General features: G+C 46.1%; 1 protein-coding gene across 6 annotated transcripts in view; it reads right to left on the reverse strand.

The window, feature by feature from the left end:
- LOC134958068 (activating transcription factor 7-interacting protein 1-like) overlaps positions 1-27,853 on the reverse strand; it is a 250,363-nt gene that overhangs the window by 55,336 nt on the left and 167,174 nt on the right. For all 6 annotated transcript variants that reach the window (XM_063940426.1, XM_063940422.1, XM_063940424.1 and 3 more), the window contains one exon: positions 20,542-20,733. In XM_063940426.1, the coding sequence (XP_063796496.1) occupies positions 20,542-20,733 (192 nt within the window). The remainder of the gene's footprint in view (positions 1-20,541; positions 20,734-27,853) is intronic.

Here is a 27,853-nt window from a genome sequence, read left to right on the forward strand (position 1 = left end):
CTGTGCTTAGATTTAGGTCTCATCACCATAAGATCTCATTATGGTAATCAATTATTCCAAAATCCGGAAAAATCCGATATCCAAAATTCCTCTGGTCCCAAGCATTTTGGATAAGGGATACTCAACCTGTACCACGCAACAGAAGTCCACACTGCAGGACCCTACTTACCAGCAATTTTGGACCAAGCTATCAGCACAGTGTGATCAATATAAAAAGGACCTTTTGAAATTTAAAAAGAATAAGTTGCAGACAGTTACTTCAGATTATGAAGATAAAAGGGTCTATCGGTGGCTATATGGTTCTGAACAACCACCCAAGGGGACCTTCAGAAACCCTCGGCCCTCATGGAGAAATAGGAAACAAAGGACAACGGGACATAAGATCTTCCAACAGTGACAGTGACTTCCACATGAATGACTCAGATGAACCCTCAACATCAAATAAAGCCCCTTTAGGGGTGACTACCCGGGCTCATATCGACACTCCAACGTCAAACCGGCGCGGGGGACAAAACAAAAGGATCAGCTATTAGCAAAAAATAACTTCAGGTAATCAGATATACAATTTGTCATCCAGAATCTTGACCCCGACAGAAGAAATAGTCCTTGGCAAAGGACTCTCCTTTGTGCCCACAAATAAATTCACTGAATTTAATTGGAAAATTGAAAATTACAGATATAGTAGAACCCTGAGACGCCAAGAATTTTTTCAAAAAAACATATTCAACAGCAGTACCTCACGAGAGCTCCCGATAAAAACCAAATCATCTTTTGATCCAGTGTCTTTAAATCCTTCACTGAAGACCTTTTCACGTCTTATGGACGATTCAGTTATTAAGTACCAACAGGCACAAAAAAATAAGATTTTACTTACCGGTAAATCTATTTCTCGTAGTCCGTAGTGGATGCTGTGAACTCCGTAAGGACCATGGGGAATAGACGGGCTCCGCAGGAGACAGGGCACTTTAAGAAAGAATTAGGATACTGGTGTGCACTGGCTCCTCCCTCTATGTCCCTCCTTCAGACCTCAGTTAAGGAAATTGTGCCCGGAAGAGCTGACAGTACAAGGAAAGGATTTTGGAATCCCACGGTAAGACTCATACCAGCCACACCAATCACACCGTAACACTCGTGATAAACTTACCCAGTTAACAGTATCAACAACAACAGAGCATCAGATAACCCTGATGCAACCATAACATAACCCTTATTTAAGCAATAACTATATACAAGTATTGCAGAAGAAGTCCGCACTTGGGATGGGCGCCCAGCATCCACTACGGACTACGAGAAATAGATTTACCGGTGAGTAAAATCTTATTTTCTCTAACGTCCTAGTGGATGCTGGGAACTCCGTAAGGACCATGGGGATTATACCAAAGCTCCCAAACGGGCGGGAGAGTGCGGACGACTCTGCAGCACCGAATGAGCAAACATAAGGTCCTCCTCAGCCAGGGTATCAAACTTGTAGAACTTTGCAAAAGTGTTTGAACCTGACCAAGTAGCCGCTCGGAAAGCTGTAATGCCGAGACCCCTCGGGCAGCCGCCCAAGAAGAGCCCACCTTCCTTGTGGAGTGGGCTTTTACTGATTTTGGAAGCGGCAATCCAGCCGCAGAATGAGCCTGCTGAATCGTGTTACAGATCCAGCGAGCAATAGTTTCCTTTGAAGCAGGAGCACCCAGCTTGTTGGATGCATACAGGATAAACAGCGACTCCGTTTTCCTGACTCTAGCCGTTCTGGCTACATAAATCTTCAAAGCCCTGACTACATCCAGTAACTCGGAATCCTCCCAGTCACGAGTAGCCACAGGCACCACAATAGGTTGGTTCATATGAAAAGATGACACCACTTTTGGCAGAAATTGTGGACGAGTCCGCAATTCTGCCCTGTCCATATGGAAAACCAAATAGGGGCTTTTATGTGACAAAGCCGCCAATTCTGACACACGCCTAGCCGAAGCCAAGGCTAATAAAATAATCTCACGTGGAAGGTGGTCATGCTAACTCCACGGTTTTAAGTGGCTCAAACCAGTGTGATTTCAAGAAACTCAACACCACGTTAAGATCCCAAGGTGCCACTGGGGGCACAAACGGGGCTGAATATGCAGCACTCCCTTTACAAACGTCTGAACTTCAGGAAGAGAAGCCAGTTCTTTTTGAAAGAAAATGGATAGGGCCGAAATCTGGACCTTAATGGACCTCAATTTTAGGCCCAAAGTCACTCCCGACTATAGGAAGTGAAGGAAATGGCCCAGCTGGAATTCCTCTGTAGGGGCATTCCTGGCCTCACACCAAGCAACATATTCTCGCCATATACGGTGATGATGTTTAGCCGTCACGTCCTTCCTAGCCTTTATCAGCGTAGGAATAACCTCATCCGGAATGCCTTTTTCTGCTAGGATCCGGTGTTCAACCGCCATGCCGTCAAACGCAGCCGCGGTAAGTCTTGGAACAGACAGGGCCCCTGTTGTAACAGATCCTGTCTTAGAGGTGGAGGCCATGGGTCCTCTGTGAGCATTTCTTGTAGCTCTGGATACCAAGTCCTTCTTGGCCAATCCGGAACAATGAGTATTGTTCTCACTCCTCTTTTTCTTATGATTCTCAGCACCTTGGGTATGAGAGGAAGAGGAGGAAACGCATAAACCGACTGGAACACCCACGGTGTCACTAGTGCGTCTACAGCTATCGCCTTTGGGTCTCTTGACCTGGCGCAATACCTCTGTAGCTTTTTGTTGAGGCGGGATGCCATCATGTCCACCTGTGGGAGTTCCCATCGCCTTGCAATCTGCGTGAAGACTTCTTGATGAAGTCCCCACTGGAGGTCGTGTCTGCTTCCCAGTTGTCCACTCCCGGAATGAACACTGCTGACAGTGCTCGTACGTGATTCTCCGCCCATCAAAGAATTCTGGTGGCTTCCGCCATCGCCACCCTGCTCCTTGTGCCTCCTTGGCGGTTTACATGAGCCACTGCGGTGATATTGTCTGATTGAATCAGCACCGATTGGTTGCGAAGCAGGGTCTCCGCTTGACTTAGGTCGTTGTATATGGCCCTTAGTTCCAGGATATTGATGTGAAGGCAAGTCTCCTGACTTGACCACAAACCCTGGAAATTTCTTCCCTGTGTGACTGCCCCCCACCCTCGGAGGCTTGCATCCGTGGTCACCAGGACCCAGTCCTGAATGCCGAATCTGCGGCCCTCGAGAAGGTGAGCACTCTGCAGCCACCACAGAAGAGACACCCTGGCCCTGGGGGATAGGGTGATCAGCCGATGCATCTGTAGATGCGATCCGGACCACTTGTCCAACAGATCCCATTGAAAGGTCCTCGCATGGAACCTGCCGAAGGGAATGGCCTTGTATGACGCCACCATCTTTCCCAGGACTCGCGTGCAGTGATGCACCGACACCTGTTTTGGTTTTAAGAGGTCTCTGACCAGTGTCATGAGTTCCTGAGCCTTCTCCGTCGGGAGAAAAACCTTCTTCTGGTCTGTGTCCAGAATCATGCCCAGGAAGGGCAGACGCGTCGTAGGAATCAGCTGAGACTTTGGAATATTCAGAATCCAGCCGTGCTGTTGTAACACTTCCTGAGAGCGTGCTACGCTGATCAGCAACTGCTCTCTGGACCTCGCCTTTATGAGGAGATCGTCCAAGTATGGGATAATTGTGACTCCCTGCTTTCGCAGGAGCACCATCATTTCTGCCATTACCTTGCTAAATATTTTCGGTGCCGTGGACAGACCAAACGACAACGTCTGGAATTGGTAATGACAATCCTGTACCACAAATCTGAGGTACTCCTGATGAGGTGGATAAATGGGGACATGAAGGTAAGCATCCTTTATGTCCAGAGACACCATAAAATCCCCTTCCTCCAGACTTGCGATGACCGCTCTGAGCGATTCCATCTTGAACTTGAACCTTTTCAGGTATATGTTCAGGGATTTTAAATTCAATATGGGTCTGACCGAACCGTCCGGTTTCGGTACCACAAACATTGTCGAATAGTAACCCCTTCCCTGTTGAAGGAGGGGAACCTTTACCACCACCTGCTGGAGATACAATTTGTGAATTGCTGCTAACACTATTTCCCTCTCTATGGGGGAAGCTGGCAGGGCCGATTTGAGGTAACGGTGAGGGGGCATCACTTCGACTTCCAGCTTGTAACCCTGAGACACAATCTCTATAGCCCAGGGATCCACCTGTGAGTGAACCCACTTGTGGCTGAAATTTCGGAGACGCGCCCCCACCGGGCCTGGCTCCGCCTGTGGAGCCCCAGCGTCATGCGGCGGATTTTGAGGAAGCCGGGGAGGACTTCTGTTCCTGGGAACTAGCTGTATTGTGCAGCTTCTTTCCTCTACCCCTGCCTCTGGCAAGAAAGGACGCACCTCGGACTTTCTTGCCTCTATGTGATCGAAAGGACTGCATTTGGTAATACGGTGCTTTCTTAGGTTGTGAGGGAATATATGGCAAAAAATTTGACTTTCTAGCCGTAGCTGTGGGGACCAGGTCCGAGAGACCGTCCCCAAACAACTCCTCACCCCTGTAAGGTAAAACCTCCATGTGCCTTTTTGAGTCGGCATCGCTTGTCCATTGCCGAGTCCACAGGACCCTTCTGGTGGAAATCGACATTGCATTTATTCTAGAGCCCAGTAGGCTAATGTCTCTTTGGGCATCTCTCATATATAGGACAGCGTCTTTTATATGTCCCAGGGTCAGTACTATAGTATCCTTGTCCAAGGTATCATGTTCCTCAGATAAGGTATCTGTCCATGCTGCTACAGCACTACACATCCAGGACGACGCAATTGCCGGCCTTAGTAGGGTACCTGAATGTGTATAAATGGACTTCAGGATACCCTCCTGCTTTCTATCCGCAGCATCTTTTAGGGTGGCCGTATCCTGTGACGGCAGGGCTACCCTCTTGGATAAGAGTGTTAAAGCTTTGTCTACCCTAGGGGAGGATTCCCAGCGTAACCTGTCCGTTGGCGGGAAAGGATACGCCATAAGCATCCGTTTGGAAATCTGCAGTTTTCTATCTGGAGATTCCCAAGCCTTTTCACATAACTCATTTAACTCATGTGAAGGGGGAAAGGTCACCTCTTGCCTTTTTTCCCTATACATATAAACCCTCTTGTCGGGGACTGGGGTTTCCTCTGTGATGTGCAACACATCTTTCATTGCTATAATCATGTAGCGGATGGCTTTAGCCATTTTAGGCTGCAACTTTGCATCATCGCCATCGACACTGGAGTCGGAATCCGTGTCGATATCTGTGTCAACAACTTGGGATAGTGGGCGCTTCTGAGACCCCGATGGCCTCTGCGCTGTAGGATCAGGCATGGGTTGAGACCCTGACTGTCCCAAGGCTTCAGCTTTATCCAACCTTTTATGCAAGGAATTAACATTATCATTTAAAACCTTCCACATATCCATCCAATCGGGTGTCGGCGGCGACCCCACATTTATTTGTACCCGCTCTGTTTCCACATAGCCTTCCTCGTCAAACATGCAGACACAAGAGTACCGACACACCACACACACAGGGGATGCTCTATTTGAAGACAGTTCCCCCACAAGGCGTTTTGGAGAGACAAAGAGAGTATGCCAGCACACACCCCAGCGCTATATTACCCAGGAGTCACACAGTAACTTAGTGTTAACCCAGTAGCTGCTGTATATACTGTTTTTGCACCAAATTTATGTGCCCCCCCTCTCTTTTTACCCTCTTTCTACCGTGATTCTGCAGGGGAGAGCCTGGGGAGCTTCCTCTCAGCGGAGCTGTGGAGAGAAAATGGTGCTGGTGAGTGCTGAGGAAGAAGCCCCGCCCCCTCAGCGGCGGGCTTCTGTCCCACGTTTTGTGTAAAAATAACGGCAGGGACTCATGCATATATACAGTGCCCAACTGTATATATGCTGCTTTTGCCAAGAGGTACCTAATTGCTGCCCAGGGCGCCCCCCCCCCTGCGCCCTGCTCCCTACAGTGACCAGAGTGTGTGGGTTTAGTGTGGGAGCAATGGCGCACAGCTGCAGTGCTGTGCGCTACCTCATATGAAGACTGGAGTCTTCTGCCGCCGATTTAGAAGTCTTCTTGCTTCTCACGCCGGCTTCTGCCTTCTGGCTCTGCGAGGGGGACGGCGGCGCGGCTCCGGGATCGGACGACCAAGGGTGCGTTCCTGTGTACGATCCCTCTGGAGCTAATGGTGTCCAGTAGCCTACGAAGCAGGACCTATCTTCTAGTGAGTAGGGCTGATTCTCTCCCCTCAGTCCCACGTACCAGAGAGTCTGTTGTCAGCAGATCTCTCTGAAAATAAAAAATCCTAACAAAATACTTTCTTTTCTAGCAAGCTCAGGAGAGCTCACTAAGGTGCACCCAGCTCGTCCGGGCACAGATTCAAACTGAGGTCTGGAGGAGGGACATAGAGGGAGGAGCCAGTGCACACCAGTATCCGAATTCTTTCTTGAAGTGCCCTGTCTCCTGCGGAGCCCGTCTATTCCCCATGGTCCTTACGGAGTTCCCAGCATCCACTAGGACGTTAGAGAAAAGATCTTTCACAATTTGAACCCGGCGGAACAACGTGCTCTCAGAGATTTAGCTAAATACATGGACGTGGTAATACGTCCTGCGGACAAAGGCGGGGGGATAGTAATCCAGGATACCATCCAATATAAAGAAGAAATTGAATCACAACTGGGAGACTCTGAGACCTATGAGATATTAAAGAAGGATCCCACTACAGGGTATAAAAAAGAATTGGATGATGTTTTAAAGCAGGCAGTTACCATTCAACAATTGGATTCTAAAACGTGCCAAGCTCTTACCCAATCCTCTCCAGTGGTTCCCATTCTCTACACAGTCCCCAAAATACACAAAAATTTACAGAATACCCCCGGCCGCCCTATTAAATCTGCAAGAAATTCACTTTTCCATCCCATTTCACAATTCCTAGATGCCATGATTCAACCGCTGGTCACTACACAATCCACCTACTTGAAAGATACAACTTCCCTCCTGCTTAAACTAGAATCTTTCACGCAATTACCACCCACAGCTTTATTGTGCACAATGGACGTTAAAAACCTGTACACGGTCATCCCACATGATGAGGGTTTACAGACAGTGGAGGCATTCCTGCGTACTAATTCATTCACCACAATAGAGCCTAATCTTTTTCTACATCTGTTGGAACTCACCCTGAAAAGGAATTATTTCTACTTCAACGGACAGTTCTACTTACAAAAGCAGGGGTGTGCGATGGGAAGTTGCGTAGCTCCATCCTTCGCAAACATCTTTATGTTCGCTTATGAAAAAAGTTTTTCTTCACCAATCCAGAAATTATGGACCAGATCATCTGGTATACAAGGTATATAGATGATCTGTTCCTGATCTGGCAAGGCAGCGAGGATAGGCTGATACAGCTCATCATGGACATTAATGCGCAGAACTCACCTATCAAGTTTACTTACAACTACAGTGATAGGTCGGTCAATTTTCTGGATGTCACTATACAAATACAGAATCATAAGATTGTCACCTCTGTATATAGTAAGAGTACTGACCGTAACTCTCTGCTCGTCTCCAACAGTTTTCATCCCCCGGCCCTAAAGAAGGGTTTAGCTCGCTCGCAAATGATGCGCGTTGCGCGCATCACCAGCAACCCAGCAGAAGTTGAGCCACAGGTTGATCTAATAGTACAGAAATTTTTAGCTAGTGGTTATAACTACAAGACCTTGCTACATCAAAAACAAGAAGTATTAAACATGACAAGAACCCAACTACTGAATGTCTCTCCTCTTAATAAACAAAACAACTTACTACCGTTCATCAGAGTTCACATTAGGTACCTCAGTGGTACCCAGGGCGACTAGGGCCTCATGGCCCATAGTGAGCTCTGACCCTGATTTAGCCATCTTACACAAGAGCAAACCCATGACGTGTTTTAAGAGGGGCAGAAACCTTAAAGACATCCTCATGAAAAGTGATATTACTCCCATGCTTTCTAAGTCTGTTAATACTCAGTACAAAAAACAGGTTGTTACAGATGCATTTCATGCCGTTACATGGAAATTGGAACCACCTTCAACCATCCACATTTGGGAACTAAATACAAAATCCGACACGCAGTAACATGTACCACAAGATTTGTGGTATATATTATCACTTGTCCATGTGGCATGAGCTATGTAGGCCAGACGACCCGCATGTTTAAAGAGCGCATGGCGCAACATAGATCTGCTATTAAATCTTCTTTGGAACAAAAGATCAAGATTCCTGAACAGCCAGTGGCACAGCACTTTAGGGAAGCAAAACATCAAATGTCAACTCTAAAATATAAAATAATCGATCATGTGCCAGAAAACGTACGGGGAGGGGATCGAGCAAAAAAATTACTTGTATTAGAGTCTAGGTGGATTTACACACTGGGCACCATCCACCCCAAGGGACTAAACGACAAAATCTCTTGGAACACTCTTCTAGAATAAACTGGTCGATTTATTAAACATATATTGTTCCCTGCATTTGATGGATCAAAAGTTAATTGTTTCAATAGATATAGTCTCATTGTAATTCCCTTATCTAATGTTTTTAATTTTTATTTCATGCACTATGTTTATCTTTCTGCAGATGCATCCCTGCAGCGCGCCTGGGGCTTCCCTTCCTCTCTATGGCAACCTACTGCTGCCTAGCAACCTTATATACAAAATTTACGATAGAGGGCGCCGGGCCCGTGTTACACACGGGTTCCCATGGTAACCTCCCCACAATGCATTGTACCGCAGTTGGTCCGTGGATGAGGACGTCAGGGACCTCGAGGACGGCGTCCGGAAGGCGGGCTGCACGGAAGCTACTGTAGTCTCACTCTGCTATTTAAGGTAAGCACTTTTAATGTTTTGTTTTTCAGCACCTTGACAAAAAGGCCGTTTAGGCCTTGAAACGTTGGACAATAAATGTATTCTAGTTAAGAAGTCCGTGGAGTGCCATCCTTCCCATATATATGGGATTTGCTGTGTATATATATATATATATATATATATATATATATATATATATATATATATATATATATATATATATATATCTATATCTATCTGGCTAAGTGCAGTGCACGCCAGCAATATGAAAAACCTGATCCCAAATTCCCCTAACACCCCTGCGCTTTTAGTGAAGTAGAGGTGTAGTATAGGAACTCTGGAAACAGACAGGAAAAAAACAAACAGGAAGCATGGTTAAATATGCCAAGTTTCCAGTATCACACAAAATGCAGATTATCCTCACTAAACTGCTTATATATATATCCTGATAGCCAAGGCTTAATAGCCTATTAAAAACCCCTGCAGCGCTGCTTCTGCTAAGGGCATTCTACTGCCTTCTCTCTATGTGCGAAAACCCCCCCCCCCCCCCCCCCCCACTGGAAGCGGCGGCGGGCAGCTCTCCCCAATACAGTTCCCCACACAGCGGGGCGGTAGCGTGAGCTGACCGCCCCAACCCAACATACCTGGACTCCCTGTAGTGAGGGCTATGACGGGGCTTCTTGTTCAAGCTCCGTCCAGCTTCCTGCAGGCAGCCTGCACATGGTGTGAGGGAGCTCTTTTTAGAGAGGCCCGGCACCCACAGCTGCTAGTAGCAGCTTTCACTATCCCGGACCCACGCCTATTGGAAGGGGGGAAGGGATGTGGCAATTGTTGAAAAAAACTTAGAAAAAATTCCAATGAATGTGGACACACTCCACAAGCCTTCTTGCTGTGTCGAGCACAGAAAAAACACTGAGGTACTCTGGGATATAGAGGGGAGGAGTAGTTCCAAAATTAATTTATTCAGTGCCTTCTTCCTGCGGAAGCCGTCCATATCCCAAGAGTACTCCAGTGACCCCTAGTGGATGAAAAAGAAATATAGCTTTTGGAATAAATGAGAAGCGTTATGTTTGGAGAAAGGAGAACACTGCATTTCAGCATAAAAACCTCATGCCATCTGCAAAACACGGTGGTGGTATCATGGTTTGGGCCTGTTCTGCTGCATCTGGCCCAGGTGACTTGCCATCATTGATGGGCCAATGAATTGTGAATTATATCAGAATATTAGGAAAATGTCAGGACATCGGTCTATGAACTGCATCTCAAGAAAACGTGGGTCATACAGCAAGACACTGACCCAAAGCACACAAATCATTTGACCTTAAATGGTTCACAAAGAATAAATTTAAAGTTTTGGAATGGCCAAGTAAAAATCCTGACCTTAATTCAATCAAAATGTTGTGGAAGGACTGGAAGCGAGCAGTTCATGGGAGGAAACCCACCAACATAACACAGTCGAAGCGGTTTTGTACAGAGGAATAGGGTAAAATTCCTCCAAGCCGATGTTCAGGACTAAAACAATTACCAGAAACCTTTACATGCAGGGTTCATACCAGAAAGAAAAAAGGTTCATACACTTTTGACACAGCAATATTTGGTAATTTTTCTCAATAAATAAATGAACACATGTAATTTTCTTGGTAAAACAAAAACCAAGTTGTGCTCAACAATCAAGGACTGAAAACATGTATTTTAAAAATTGTAACAACAATTCTCCCGGGAGTATGGTTAAGACAAATCAATATATCATAAAATCTGTAGAATGTAATATCCCTATACCTAAGTGGGTTATAATGGAAGAATTTCTGTTAAACAATTCCTAATATTCTAAGGCATGTAACCCTGAAGATATTGTACTGTACTGTAGTATGCCTTTTGGAAAAAGACGTCCTGCTGGCGTTGAAACGCGTTAAGGATACAGGTGTACTCTCCTAGAAACACTCCTGTTTCATCATCTGAAGCCAGGCTCAGTTGGAGCCAACACAGGACATCAGTTCCACCATGGCCGCTGCTAACACAGCCATCTGCCGCTCAGCTGACGCATAGGTGCCGGGGCTCTGGTGCCTTCTGATCCTGCCAGCGGCATACTACAGTGAGGCTGAATTAGAGCAGTGTGTGGAAGCGTATCCCCAACACTGCCTGCTCACAGTGCGGCTGACTCCTACACACAGCCAGCGAAGCATACCTGTGGCTCCACCACCACCCTTCTCCTACACCAGATGACTTGCAGGGAGGCTTAATCGGAGCTGCCCGTGGGAGTTCAGTCCAGCTGTTCCCGGTGAGAGCTCATTTACATCGTGCCGCACAGGTAACATCCAGCCGTCCGGACATCACAGCCATCTGTCAGCTTGTGCACGGCTGTATTCCATCTCAGCCCGGCGGCTATTGCGGACACTGCTCTCCCTCCCCCGTGGAGGGCCCAGCGGCTGGCTGTATACCACTCCGGGCTCTCCCTGCCAGCATCATCACAGCGGCCTGGTTTTCCTGCATACAGTTCATCCGTTTAACTTTTTTGTTCATTTGAGCATTCATTTTACATCATAAAGGTATATTTACCCTAGGATTACCGGAATTGACACGTGTCTATACGGAATAAGGACTGTTTGGGACTTCCACGCATCAAGTGAGTTACACATTGGCATATAGACCCACTAATCTATTACAACAGCCTAAAATCATTGTTGTCACTACATTTTACAACAATATCTTCGGGGTTACATGTCTTAGGGGTAATATGCAATTGCGGTCGAATTCCCGAAATTGTCGAATTTCGGGTCATTTTCGCCCCAAAAAAAAATTCGCCAATGCAATTCAGTGCTTTCCGACCAAAAAACGGACTTTCAAAATTCGACTTTTTGAAATTCGAATTTTTGCAAATTCGACTTTTCTGCAATGATACAAGTGCTGCAATTCGACCAAAGCATATTCAATTCAAGTTTGGAAATTCGACAGCAGTGCTTTTAGACAGCAAATTCGTCATTTTCAATCCGCCACACTTTGGAGGGTGAAAACAATAAAAAAAAATTTAAACATGTTTTTTTTGGTGTTTTTTTTTTTTAGGAATAGCATATTTATTTATATTAGAAGGGATTAGGTACTTTTTTTTTTTTTTTTGGAGGCACAAATATTATTTATATATTTTTTAAAATATTATTTTTTTATTTTATTGCTGGAACGGTAAAATCCTTTAAAAAAATGGCGTGGGGTCCCCGCTCCAAAGCATAACCAGCCTCGGGCTCTTCGAGCTGGTCCTGGTTCTAAAAATGCGGGGAAAAAATTGACAGGGGATCCCCCGTATTTTTAAAACCAGCACCGGGCTCTGCGCCTGGTGCTGGTGCAAAAAATACGGGGGACAAAATGAGCAGGGGTCCCCCGTATTTTTCACACCAGCATCGGGCTCCACTAGCTGGACAGATAATGCCACAGCCGGGGGTCACTTTTATGCCGTGCCCTGTGGCCGTGGCATTAAATATCCAACTAGTCACCCCTGCTGGCCGGGGTACCCTGGGGGAGTGGGGACCCCTTCAATCAAGGGGTCCCCCCCCCCCCCCCCAGCCACCCAAGGGCCAGGGGTGAAGCCCGAGGCTGTCCCCCCCCATCCAATGGGCTGCGGATGGGGGGGCTGATAGCCTTTTGTGATAATGAAAAGAATATTGTTTTTTCCAGCAGTACTACAAGTCCCAGCAAGCCTCCCCCGCAAGCTGGTACTTGGAGAACCACAAGTACCAGCATGCGGGAGAAAAACGGGCCCGCTGGTACCTGTAGTACTACTGGAAAAAAAATACCCAAATAAAAACAGGACACGCACACCGTGACAGTAAAACTTTATTTCATACGTCGACACACACATACTTACCTAAGTTCACACGCCGACATCGGTCCTCTTCTCCATGTAGAATCCACGGATACCTGAAAATAAAAGATCAATATACTCACCTCAGCCATGGTCCAGAGATACATCCACGTACTTGGCAAAAAAAGAAAACGAACACACGGGCCACCGGACTGAAAGGGGTCCCATGCTGACACATGAGACCCCTTTCCACGAATGAGACCTGTCAGTGACAGCTGTCACACAAAGGTCTCTAAAGCCAATCAGGAAGCGCAACTTCGTTGCGCTCACCTGATTGGCTGTGCGCTGTCTGAACTCAGACAGCGCATCGCACAGCTCCGTCCATTATATTCAATGGTGGGAACTTAGCGGCTAGCGATGAGGTCACCCGCCGGTCAGCGGCTGACCGCGGGTAACCCCACCGCTAGCCGCTAAGTTCCCACCATTGAAGCTAATGGAGCGGCTTTGCGATGCGCTGTCACAGCACAGACAGCGCACAGCCAATCAGGTGAGCGCCACGGAAGTAGCGCTTCCTGATTGGCTGAAGGGACTTCAGTGACAGGAGTCACGTGATGTCCCGGCATTCGGGAGAAAGGGGTCTGATGTGAAAGCATGGGACCCCTTTCAGTACGGCATGGAGCGGGTGTTCGTTTTGTTTTTTTAACAAGTACTTGGATTTATATCTGGACGTGGATGTACCTCTGGACGCTGGAAGGTGAGTATAATTTTTTCACAGGTACCCTCGGATCGTCGGAGACCGTGGCAGTCGGCGTGTCAACATAGGTAAGTATGTGTGTGTCGGTAGTGTGTAATAATAAGAATTTACTCACCGGTAATTCTATTTCTCGTAGTCCGTAGTGGATGCTGGGGACTCCGTCAGGACCATGGGGAATAGCGGCTCCGCAGGAGACAGGGCACAAAATTTAAAAGTTTGACCACTAGGTGGTGTGTACTGGCTCCTCCCCCTATGACCCTCCTCCAAGCCTCAGTTAGGATACTGTGCCCGGACGAGCGTACACAATAAGGAAGGATTTTGAATCCCGGGTAAGACTCATACCAGCCACACCAATCACACCGTACAACTTGTGATCTGAACCCAGTTAACAGTATGATAACGTAGGAGCCTCTGAAAAGATGGCTCACAACAATAAACAACCCGATTTTTTTGTAACAATAACTATGTACAAGTATTGCAGACAATCCGCACTTGGGATGGGCGCCCAGCATCCACTACGGACTACGAGAAATAGAATTACCGGTGAGTAAATTCTTATTTTCTCTGACGTCCTAGTGGATGCTGGGGACTCCGTCAGGACCATGGGGATTATACCAAAGCTCCCAAACGGGCGGGAGAGTGCGGATGACTCTGCAGCACCGAATGAGAGAACTCCAGGTCCTCCTTAGCCAGGGTATCAAATTTGTAGAATTTTACAAACGTGTTCTCCCCTGACCACGTAGCTGCTCGGCAGAGTTGTAATGCCGAGACCCCTCGGGCAGCCGCCCAAGATGAGCCCACCTTCCTTGTGGAGTGGGCATTGACAGATTTAGGCTGTGGCAGGCCTGCCACAGAATGTGCCAGTTGAATTGTGCTACAAATCCAACGAGCAATCGTCTGCTTAGAAGCAGGAGCACCCAGCTTGTTGGGTGCATACAGTATAAACAGCGAGTCAGATTTTCTGACTCCAGCCGTCCTTGAAATATATATTTTCAATGCTCTGACAAAGTCCAGCAACTTGGAATCCTCCAAATCGCTAGTAGCCGCAGGCACCACAATAGGCTGGTTCAGGTGAAACGCTGATACCACCGTAGGCAGAGAATGAGGACGCGTCCTCAATTCTGCCCTGTCCGAATGGAAAATCAGATATGGGCTTTTATACGATAAAGCCGCCAATTCCGACACTCTCCTGGCTGAAGCCAGGGCCAGTAGCATGGTTACTTTCCATGTAAGATATTTCAAATCTACCGATTTGAGTGGCTCAAACCAATGGGATTTGAGAAAATCCAAAACTACATTGAGATCCCACGGTGCCACTGGGGGCACAACCGGGGGCTGTATATGTAGTACTCCTTTTACAAAAGTCTGGACTTCAGGAACTGAAGCCAATTCTTTCTGGAAGAAAATCGACAGGGCCGAAATTTTAACCTTAATGGACCCTAATTTGAGGACCATAGATAATCCTGTTTGCAGGAAATGTAGGAATCGACCCAGTTGAAATTCCTCTGTCGGGGCCTTCCTGGCCTCACACCATGCAACATATTTTCTCCAAATGCGGTGATAATGTTGTGCAGTCACCTCCTTCCTGGCTTTGACCAGGGTAGGGATGACCTCTTCCGGAATGCCTTTTTCCCTTAGGATCCGGCGTTCAACCGCCATGCCGTCAAACGCAGCCGCGGTAAGTCTTGGAATAGACACGGTCCCTGCTGAAGCAGATCCCTTCTTAGAGGTAGAGGCCACGGATCTTCCGTGAGCATCTCCTGAAGTTCCGGGTACCAAGTCCTTCTTGGCCAGTCCGGAGCCACTAGTATCGTTCTTACTCCCCTTTGCCGTACTTACTCCCCTTTGCCGTATAATTCTCAGTACCTTGGGTATGAGAGGCAGAGGAGGAAACACATACACTGACTGGTACACCCATGGTGTTACCAGAGCGTCCACAGCTATTGCCTGAGGGTCTCTTGACCTGGCGCAATACCTGTCCAGTTTTTTGTTGAGGCGGGACGCCATCATGTCCACCATTGGTCTTTCCCAATGGACTACAATCATGTGGAAGACTTCTGGATTAAGTCCCCACTCTCCCGGGTGAAGATCGTGTCTGCTGAGGAAGTCTGCTTCCCAGTTGTCCACTCCCGGGATGAACACTGCTGACAGTGCTATCACATGATTTTCCGCCCAGCGAAGAATCCTTGCAGCCTCTGCCATTGCCCTCCTGCTTCTTGTGCCGCCCTGTCTGTTTACGTGGGCGACTGCCGTGATGTTGTCCGACTGGATCAACACCGGCTGACCCTGAAGCAGAGGGTTTGCCAGGCTTAGAGCATTGTAGATTGCTCTTAGTTCCAGTATATTTATGTGAAGAGACGTTTCCAGGCTTGACCACACGCCCTGGAAGTTTCTTCCTTGTGTGACCGCTCCCCAGCCTCTCAGGCTGGCATCCGTGGTCACTAGGACCCAGTTCTGTATGCCGAATCTGCGGCCCTCTAACAGATGAGCACTCTGCAACCACCATAGCAGAGAGACCCTTGTCCTTGTCGACAATTTTATCCGCTGATGCATCTGCAAATGCGATCCGGACCATTTGTCTAGCAGATCCCACTGAAAAATTCGTGCATGGAATCTGCCGAATGGAATCGCTTCGTAAGAAGCCACCATTTTTCCCCAGGACTCTTGTGCATTGATGCACAGACACTGTCCCTGGTTTTAGGAGGTTCCTGACGAGTTCGGATAACTCCCTGGCTTTCTCCTCCGGAAGAAATACCTTTTTCTGAACAGTGTCCAGAATCATCCCTAGGAACAGCAGACGTGTCGTCGGGATCAGTTGGGATTTTGGAAAATTCAGAATCCACCCGTGCTGTTGGAGCACTACTTGAGTTAGTGCTACTCCGACCTCCAGCTGTTCTCTGGATCTTGCCCTTATCAGGAGATCGTCCAAGTAAGGGATAATTAATACGCCTTCTCTTCGAAGAAGGATCATCATTTCGGCCATTACCTTGGTAAAGACCCTGGGTGCCGTGGACAATCCAAACGGCAGCGTCTGAAACTGATAATGACAGTTTTGTACCACGAACCTGAGGTACCCTTGGTGTGAAGGGCAAATTGGGACATGAAGGTAAGCATCCTTGATGTCCAAGGACACCATAAAATCCCCTTCTTCCAGATTCGCTATCACTGCTCTGAGTGACTCCATCTTGAACTTGAATTTTTGTATGTACAGGTTCAGAGATTTCAGATTTAGAATAGGTCTTACCGAGCCGTCCGGCTTCGGTACCACAAATAGCGTGGAGTAATACCCCTTTCCCTGTTGTAGAAGGGGTACCTTGATTATCACCTGCTGAGAATACAGCTTGTGAATGGCTTCCAATACCGTCGCCCTGTCTGAGGGAGACGTTGGCAAAGCAGATTTTAGGAACCGGCGAGGGGGAGACTTCTCGAATTCCAACCTGTAACCCTGAGATACTACCTGCAGGATCCAGGGGTCCACCTGCGAGTGAGCCCACTGTGCGCTGAAATTCTTGAGGCGACCCTCCACCGCCCCTGAGTCCGCTTGTAAGGTCCCAGCGTCATGCTGAGGCCTTTGCAGAAGCCGGGGAGGACTTCTGCTCCTGGGAAGGGGCTGCTTGCTGCAGTCTCTTACCCTTTCCTTTGCCTCGGGGCAAATATGAATGTCCTTTTGCTCGCTTGTTCTTATAGGAACGAAAGGACTGCGGCTGAAAAGACTGTCTTTTTCTGCTGGGAGGGGACTTGAGGTAAAAAGGTGGACTTCCCGGCTGTTGCCGTGGCTACCAAATCCGATAGACCGACCCCAAATAATTCCTCCCCTTTATACGGCAATACTTCCATATGCCGTTTGGAATCCGCATCGCCTGACCACTGTCGTGTCCATAGACTTCTTCTGGCAGATATGGACATCGCACTTACTCTTGATGCCAGAGTGCAGATATCCCTCTGTGCATCTCGCATATAAAGGAATGCATCCTTTAATTGCTCTATAGTCAATAAAATACTGTCCCTATCCAGGGTATCAATATTTTCAGTCAGGGAATCCGACCAAGCCACCCCAGCACTGCACATCCAGGCTGAGGCGATTGCTGGTCGCAGTATAACACCAGTATGTGTGTATATACTTTTTAGAGTATTTTCCAGCCTCCTATCAGCTGGATCCTTGAGGGCGGCCGTATCAGGAGACGGTAACGCCACTTGTTTGGATAAACGTGTGAGCGCCTTGTCCACCCTAGGGGGTGTTTCCCAGCGCGCCCTAACCTCTGGCGGGAAAGGGTATAACGCCAATAACTTCTTTGAAATTAGCAGTTTTTTATCAGGGGTAACCCACGCTTCATCACACACGTCATTCAATTCCTCTGATTCAGGAAAAACTACAGGTAGTTTTTTCAGACCCCACATAATACCCCTTTTTGTGGTACTTGCAGTATCAGAGATATGCAAAGCCTCCTTCATTGCCGTGATCATATAACGTGTGGCCCTACTGGAAAATACGTTCGTTTCTTCACCGTCGACACTAGATTCGGTGTCCGTGTCTGGGTCTGTGTCGACCGACTGAGGCAAAGGGCGTTTTACAGCCCCTGACGGTGTTTGAGACGCCTGTACAGGTACTAACTGGTTTGCCAGTCGTCTCATGTCGTCAACCGACTTTTGCAGCGTGCTGACATTATCACGTAATTCCATAAACAAAGCCATCCATTCCGGTGTCGACTCCCTAGGGGTGACATCACCATTACCGGCAATTGCTCCGCCTCCACACCAACATCGTCCTCATACATGTCGACACACACGTACCGACACACAGCAGACACACAGGGAATGCTCTGATAGAAGACAGGACCCCACTAGCCCTTTGGGGAGACAGAGGGAGAGTTTGCCAGCACACACCAAAGCGCTATAATTATATAGGAACAACCTTATATAAGTGTTGTTTCCTTATAGCTGCTTAAATATATATAATATCGCCAAAAAATGCCCCCCCTCTCTGTTTTTTACCCTGTTTCTGTAGTGCAGTGCAGGGGAGAGCCTGGGAGCCTTCCTAGCAGCGGAGCTGTGTAGGAAAATGGCGCTGTGTGCTGAGGAGATAGGCCCCGCCCCCTATTCCGGCGGGCTCTTCTCCCGGTTTTTCTGAGACCTGGCAGGGGTGAAATACATCCATATAGCCTCATGGACTATATGTGATGTATTCTTTTTAGCCAGAAAGGTATTAACATTGCTGCCCAGGGCGCCCCCCCCCCAGCGCCCTGCACCCTCAGTGACCGCCGGTGTGAAGTGTGCCTGAGCGCAATGGCGCACAGCTGCAGTGCTGTGCGCTACCTCATGAAGACTGAAAAGCCTTCAGCCGCCGGTTTCTGGACCTCTTCTTACTTCGGCATCTGCAAGGGGGTCGGCGGCGCGGCTCCGGTGACCCATCCAGGCTGTACCTGTGATCGTCCCTCTGGAGCTAGTGTCCAGTAGCCTAAGAAGCAAATCCATCCTGCACGCAGGTGAGTTCACTTCTTCTCCCCTAGGTCCCTCGTTGCAGTGAGCCTGTTGCCAGCAGGACTCACTGAAAATAATAAAACTATCAAAACTTTTACTCTAAGCAGCTCTTTATGAGAGCCACCTAGATTGCACCCTGCTCGGACGGGCACAAAAACCTAACTGAGGCTTGGAGGAGGGTCATAGGGGGAGGAGCCAGTACACACCACCTAGTGGTCAAACTTTTAAATTTTGTGCCCTGTCTCCTGCGGAGCCGCTATTCCCCATGGTCCTGACGGAGTCCCCAGCATCCACTAGGACGTCAGAGAAAAAGTTTTACTATCAAGGTGTCTGTGTACTGTTTTTATTTGGGTATTTTTTTTCCAGTAGTACTACAGGTACCAGCGGGCCCGTTTTTCTCCCGCATGCTGGTACTTGTGGTTCTCCAAGTACCAGCTTGCGGGGGAGGCTTGCTGGGACTTGTAGTACTACTGGAAAAAACAATATCTTTTTATTATCACAAAAGGCTATCAGCCCCCCCATCCGCAGCCCATTGGATGGGGGGGGGACAGCCTCGGGCTTCACCCCTGGCCCTTGGGTGGCTGGACCCCTTGATTGAAGGGGTCCCCACTCCCCCAGGGTACCCCGGCCAGGGGTGACTAGTTGGGTAGTTAATGCCACGGCCGCAGGGCACGGCATAAAAGTGACCCCCGGCTGTGGCATTATCTGTCCAGCTAGTGGAGCCCGATGCTGGTGTTAAAAATACGGGGGGACCCCTACTCTTTTTGTCCCCCGTATTTTTGGCACCAGCCGCAGAGCCCGGTGCTGGTTTTAAAAATACGGGGGGTCCCTGCCCAATTTTTCCCCGCATTTTTAGAACCAGGACCAGCTCGAAGAGCCCGAGGCTGGTTATGCTTTGGAGGGGGGACCCCACGCCATTTTTTTTTCCGGATTTTTCCCGTTTTTTAAAATCGCGGCAAAATCCGCCAAATCGGCCGATTTTCGCCCGCGGGACTGTCGAATCCGTTTTGCATTGAATATGGTGAATTCCGGCAGCCACCTGCCGGAATTCACCTGTCGAATTGTGTTGAATTTAAAAACGGCGATAATTTGCCGCGATTCGCCGTGAATTGCATATACCCCTTAGAATATTAGGAATTGTTTAACAGAAATTCTACCATTATAACCCACTTAGGTTATAGGGATATTGCATTCTACAGATTGTATGATATATTGATTTGTCTTAACCATACTCCCGGGAGAATTGTTGTTACAATTTTTAAAATAAATGTTTTCAATCCTTGATTGTTGAGCGCAACTTGGTTTTTGTTTTACTTCGTATATTTTCTAGGGACTGGCATTCCCTTTCCAAGTCGCTGCTGACAATCTTATACACCACCACGCACTGAGCGCACAGCTTATTTGTTTTTTTATGTAATTTTCTTGGTCTTATTTGTTTGATTTGGTTCTCTATCTACTTTTAGGACTTGTGTGAAAATCTGAGGTAGTTTTAGGCCAAAATTTCAGCACAAATATAGAAAAATTCAGAAGGGTTCACAAACCAACAAGCACCACTGTATAATTTAAAACACCACTTTAAAACCACACATTTTTTGCTTTTGCTTATATTTTATTTAGAAAGAACTTAAGAGTTCTCCACGGCTTGTGAAGTTGCTTGTATAATCTTACCTCCAGTTTGTGGACTGATCTGCCGTAGGTTCTGACTTTGCATGACAGTGTTGCGTACAGGTGTCTGCACAGGTACAGTGGGAAGGGTTGTTGATGTGTAAACCATGTGTGGGTTGTTAGGTGCTCGAGGAGCTGAAGCCCTTGGTGTTGCTTGAGTTCCTTGTCGCTGTGTTATATTAACAGTTGTTTGAGCTAGAATATATAGTCAAGTGAAAATCAGACATTAATGATTTTGCCTCTCGTATCGCTTTTAAACTCATTATATAAACAAATATTTTACTACAAAGGCATGTTTGATGGGTTTCCTAAAAACCTGAGCTCATATGGCCATATTCTCCAGAGACAATGGGGGTCATTCCGAGTTGTTCGCTCGTTATTTTTTTGTCGCAACGGAGCGAATAGTCGCTAATGCGCATGCGCAATGTCCGCAGTGCGACTGCGCCAAGTAAATTTGCTATGCAGTTAGGAATTTTACTCACGGCATTACAAGGTTTTTTCTTCGTTCTGGTGATCGTAATGTGATTGACAGGAAGTGGGTGTTTCTGGGCGGAAACTGGCCGTTTTATGGGAGTGTGTGAAAAAACGCTACCGTTTCTGGGAAAAACGCGGGAGTGGCTGGAGAAACGGAGGAGTGTCTGGGCGAACGCTGGGTGTGTTTGTGACGTCAAACCAGGAACGACAAGCACTGAACTGATAGCAGTTTCTGAGTAGCTCCAGACTTACTTGGCATCTGCGAAGTGTCTATTCGCAATTCTGCTAATCTTTCGTTCGCAATTTTAATATGCTAAGATTCACTCCCAGTAGGCGGCGGCTTAGCGTGTGCAAAGCTGCTAAAAGCAGCTTGCGAGCGAACTCGGAATGACCCCCAATATTCTGCAATGAACAAAAGAACTCTTTGGTACTCGCTAATTAGAGATTATTAAAAAAAACATTATTGCACCTAAACTATGCACTGAATAGATGTCTCAACTCTATGGACCCACAAGACCCTTTCACTACTGGAAACAAGAGCTGATGGTAGTTGCCATTAATGCACTGATCCATCTGTTGTGGATGCTGTCATTGTGAACAATGACTCATGTGACCACATCACTTTCTAGCAATTCTACTACTACTGAACATGGAAAGTGTTTTCAAAGTCAAACACACTGTGCGTGCGTGTGTGTGTGTGTATACAGTATTTATAATACATACATTGTTGACTATACAGGTTGAGTATCCCTTATCCAAAATGCTTGGGACCAGAAGTATTTTGGATATCAGATATTTCCATATTTTGGAATAATTGCATTCCATAATGAGATATCATGGCGACAGGACACAAGTCTAAGCACAGAATGGATTTATATTTCACATACACCTTATACACACACAGCCTGAAGGTAATTTTAGCCAATATTTCTAATAACTTTGTGCATTAAACAAAGTGTGTGTACATTCACGTAATTCATTTATGTTTCATATACACCTTATACACACAGCCTAAAGGTCATTTAATACAATATTTTTAATAACTTTGTGTATTAAACAAAGTTTGTGTTAACATTGAGCCATCAGAAAACAAAAGGTTACACTATCTCACTTTCACTCAAAAAACTCAGTATTTCGGAATATTTGGATACTCAACTTGTATAATAAAATATTATATATATATATATATATATATATATATATATATATATATATATATATATATATATATATATATATACACACATACATACATACATACATAGGTTGAGTATCCCTTATCCAAAATGCTTGGGACCAGAAGTATTTTGGATATCGGATTTTTCCTTGTTTTGGAATAATTGCATACCATAATGAGATATCATGGCGATGGGACCCAAGTTTCAGCACAGAATGCATTTATGTTTCATAAAAACCTTATATACACAGTCTGAAGGTCATTTTAGACAATATTTTTAATAACTTTGTGCATTAAACAAAGTGTGTGTACATTCACACAATTCATTTGTTTCATATTCACCTTATACACACAGCCTGAAGGTAATTTAATACAATATTTTTAATAACGGTGTATTAAACAAAGTTTGTATACACTGATCCATCAGAAAAAAAAGGTTTCACTATTTCAGTCTCACCTAGCAGAATTTGTGATTTTCTGGCCATTTGTCAGAGAATATTAATGATAACTCACAAACTTTTCTTTCACTCATGGTTAGTGGTTGGGTGATGCCATTTATTGTCAAACTGTGTTTACTCTTTTTAAATCATAATGACAACAGAAACTACCCACATGACCCTGATCAAAAGTTTACATACCCTGGAGATTTTGGCCTGATAACATGCACACAAGTTGACACAAACGGGTTTGAATGGCTACTAAAGGTAACCATCCTCACCTGTGATCTGTTTGCTTGTAATCAGTGTGTGTGTATAAAAGGTCAGTCAGTTTCTGGACTCCTGAAAGACCCTTGCATCTTTCATCCAGTGCTGCACTGACGTGTCTGGATTCTGAGTCATGGGGAAAGCAAAAGAATTGTCAAAGGATCTGCGGGAAAAGCTAACTGAACTGTATAAAACAGGAAAGGGATATAAAAAGATATCCAAGCAATCGAGAATGCCAATCAGCAGTGTTCAAACTCTAATGAAGAAGTGGAAAATGAGGGATTCTGTGGAAGCCAAATCACGGTCAGGTAGACCAACAAAATTTCAGCCACGACTGCCAGGAAAATTGTTCGGGATGCAAAGAAAAATCCACAAATAACTTCAGCTGAAATACAGGGCTCTCTGAAAAAAGTGGTGTGGTTGTTTCAAGATGCACAATAAGGAGGCATTTGAAGAAAAATGGGCTGCATGGTCGCCAGAAGAAAGCCATTACTACGCAAATGACACAAAGCATCCCGCTTACAATACTCCGAACAGCACAGAGACAAGCCTCAAAACTTCTGGAACAAAGTCATTTGGAGTGATGAGACCAAAATTTAACTTTTTGGCCACAACCATAAACGTTATATTTGGAGGAGTCAACAAGGCCTAAGATGAAAGGTACATCATTCTTACTGTGAAACACGGAGGTGGATCGCTGATGTTTTGGGGATGTGTGAGCTACAAAGGCACTGAAAACTTGGTCAAAATTGATGGCAAGATGAATGCAGCATGTTATCAGAAAATACTGGAGGAAAATTTGCACTCATCAGCCCGGAAGCTGCGCATGGGACGTACTTGGACGTTCCAACATGACAATGATCCAAAACACAAGGCCAAGTCGACCTGTCATTGGCTACAGCAGAATAAAGTGAAGGTTCTGGAGTGGCCATCTCAGTCTCCTGACCTCAATATCATTGAGCCACTCTGGGGAAATCTCAAACATGCAGTTCATGCAAGACAGCCCAAGAATTTACAGGAACTGGAGTGCTGCAGTGCTCCCCTGCAGCACTGTCACATGGTGGCCTCCACTTCACACACACCCCCAGGCCTGGTAACATCAAAGGAGGGGGTGTTGGAATATTACTGTCCAAATGTTACACGCACATTGTTTTACCACCTGTTCCCTCACTCACATTTACATCCTTTGAAGTACACTCTATTAGGATCTTCACCCCTTTCTCTCTGCGTGTTGCAGCTATCTATCGCCCACCTGGGCAACCCAAAAAGTTTCTGGAAGATTTTTCTGCATGGCTCCCTCACTTTCTATCCTCTGACATCTCCACCATCATTATGGGTGATTTCAATCTCTCTATTGACAGTCCACAATCTCCCCATGCCTCTAAACTACTCTCTCTAACCTCCTCTCTTGGCCTCTCCCAATGGACTGACTCCCCTACTCATCAGGAGGGCCACTGCCTTGATCTTGTATTCACCAGACTATGCTCTGTTTCTGAACTCACTAACACTCCTTTCCCTCTCTCAGATCACAACCTTATCACATGCATGCTCTCCTCCATTACTTCAAACTCCATGTCCCTAAAGTCTACAAGGACACCTCTTACCCGCAGAAATATTAACGCTATTAATTTTCAACAACTATCTACCTCTCTGCAACCACTGCTTTCATCAATTTCTACATTCACCTCTCCAGAGACTGCTGTGTCACACCTTAACCAAACTCTAGTAACAGCACTTGATGAAGTGGCTCCAGCTACCCATCACACTCCACGTAGACTTAGATGTCAACCGTGGCACTCTAAATACACTAGACACTTACAAAAACTCTCACGAAAAGTTGAACGCCAGTGGCGTAAATCTCGTAGTTCAAGTGACTTTCTCACATATAAGACCACCTACCACTCTTATCGTACTGCTCTGGACACTGCCAAACAAAAATATTTTCAATCTCTCATCTCTGCTCAAGCCTCTAACCCCAAGCGACTTTTTAATACATTTAAATCACTTCTTGTCCCTCCCTCACCTAACCCACCAGCCACTGTCAGTGCGTAAGATCTTGCTTCCTATTTCAAGGACAAGATTGACAAGATCCGAAATGAAATGGTATGCTCTTCCACAGCAAGTGACCTGCTCAATTCCCTGCCTGAACCCTCTAACACCTTCTCTTCCTTTGATCCTACAAATGAAGATGAAGTATCTGCACTCTTTTCATCTGCCTACTCTAATACCTCTCCCCTTGACTCTATACCCTCACAAATTAGTAAAGCTCTGTCTACTGTGCTCATCCCAACCTAAACGAAAATCTGTAATCTCTCCCTGTCTACTGGTATCTTTCCTTCTCTATACAAGCATGCAGTGATTACTCCCATTCTGAAAAAACAAAACTCTGACCCAAACTCTCTCTCTAACTACCGTCCCATCTCTCAGCTCCCATGCCCCTCCAAGCTACTGGAGAGACTTGCCTACACTCGCCTCACACACTTTCTTAACTCACACAGCCTACTGGACCCACTTCAGTCAGGATTTCGTGCCCAACACTCCACAGAGACAGCACTGACTAAGGTAGTGAATGATTTGGTCACTGCTAAATCTAAAGGACATTACTCTCTACTTATTCTCCTTGATCTCTCTGCTGCTTTTGACACTGTTGACCACTCTCTTCTCATACAAACACTACAATCCCTAGGTATTCAGGACACAGCCCTTTCTTGGTTCTCATCCTACCTATCTAATCGCTCCTTCAGTGTTCGTTTCTCTGATTCCACCTCTCCTTCGCTACCTCTCTCAGTTGGAGTACCGCAAGGCTCAGTCCTAGGTCCTCTGCTTTTCTCTATCTATACCACATCTCTTGGCAAACTAATCAACTCTTTCGGATTTCAGTACCATCTGTATGCGGATGATACTCAAATCTACCTATCCTCCCCTGATTTGTCACCATCTGTATTGGGCCGTGTCACTGAATGCCTTTCTGCCATTTCATCTTGGATGACATCTCGCCACCTCAAACTTAATATTTCCAAAACAGAATTAATTATATTTCCACCGGCCAATAGTAGTTTCCAACCTGATATCTCTATCACTGTTGAGAACTCTGCAATCACCCCTACCCCACAAGCTCGCTGCCTAGGTGTCATTCTTGACTCTGAACTGTCCTTTGTTACCCACATTCAATCTGTCTCAAGATCATGTTACATACATCTAAGAAACATATCCAAAATACGCCCTTATCTTACACAAGACACAGCAAAACTCTAATCCATGCTCTCATTATCTCCCGCATTGATTATTGTAATAGTCTCCTGACCGGTCTTCCCAAACATAGGCTCTCACCACTACAATCCATTTTGAATGCAGCTGCGAGGCTAATCTTCCTTGCCAGACGTTCATCGTCTGCAGATCCGCTCTGTCAGTCCCTCCATTGGTTACCGGTATTCTACCGTATTAAACATAAAATACTTTTATTCACATACAAGGCTATTAACCAAACTGCACCAACATACATCTCTTCACTCATCTCAAAATATCTCCCTACCCGACCTCTCCGCTCTGCACAAGATCTACGTCTCTCATCCACACGCATTACTTGTTCACACTCAAAATTACAGGACTTTATCCGGGCTTCACCCACTCTGTGGAATGCCCTCCCATGCACAGTAAGACTCGCCTCTAGTCTCCAAACCTTTAAATGTTCCCTGAAAACTCACCTCTTCAGACAAGCCTATCAAATTCCAGACCCACCCACATAACCTTCAGTGCTTCCCTATCTCATTACATCCTCTGTAGAATATTCATAACATCACATATCTTGTCTTTCTTTAGTCTCGCACCCTCCTGACACTTGGATAACTTTGTGGGGTATCATCATACAACCCATTAAGAACCTAGCAATCTGGTGGACCATTATGCAATAGGTAGCATCTATCCTTGTGTATCTATGCCTATTTCCCTATAGATTGTAAGCTTGCGAGCAGGGCCTTCCTACCTCTGTCTGTCTGTTTTTACCCAGTTTTGTTCTATTACTGTTGTTCTAATTGTAAAGCGCAACGGAATATGCTGCGCTATATATGAAACTGTTAATAAATAAATAATAAATAATTTTTGCCAAGAAGAATGGGCAGCTTTACCATCTGAGAAATAAAGAGCCTCATCCACAACTACCACAAAAGACTTCAAGCTGTCATTGATGTTAAAGGGGGCAATACATGGTATTAAGAACTGGGGTATGTAAACTTTTGATCAGGGTCATTTGGGTAGTTTCTGTTGTCATTATGATTTAAAAAGAGTAAACACAGTTGTTTGACAATAAATGGCTTCACCCAACCACTAACCATGAGTGAAAGAAAAGTTTGTGAGTTATCATTCATATTCTCTGACAAATAGCCAGAAAATAGGATTTTACTTACCGGTAAATCTATTTCTCGTAGTCCGTAGAGGATGCTGGGGACTCCGTAAGGACCATGGGGAATAGACGGGCTCCGCAGGAGATAGGGCACTTTAAGAAAGCTTTGGATTCTGGGTGTGCACTGGCTCCTCCCTCTATGTCCCTCCTCCAGACCTCAGTTAGAGAAACTGTGCCCAGAGGATATGAACAGTACGAGGAAAGGATTTATGTAACCTAAGAGCGAGATTCATACCTGCCACACCAATCACACCGTATAACTTGTGATAAACTACCCAGTTAACAGTATGAACAAGTAACATAGCCTCGGTTCAAGAACGACCAACTATAACATAACCCTTATGTAAGCAATAACTATATACCAGTCTTGCAGAAGAAGTCCGCACTTGGGACAGGCGCCCAGCATCCTCTACGGACTACGAGAAATAGATTTACCGGTAAGAAAAATCCTATTTTCTCTAACGTCCTAGAGGATGCTGGGGACTCCGTAAGGACCATGGGGATTATACCAAAGCTCCCAAACGGGCGGGAGAGTGCGGATGACTCTGCAGCACCGATTGA

Source organism: Pseudophryne corroboree, chromosome 9 (genome assembly GCF_028390025.1).
Source record: "Pseudophryne corroboree isolate aPseCor3 chromosome 9, aPseCor3.hap2, whole genome shotgun sequence".
NCBI classification, from domain to species: Eukaryota; Metazoa; Chordata; class Amphibia; order Anura; family Myobatrachidae; genus Pseudophryne; species Pseudophryne corroboree.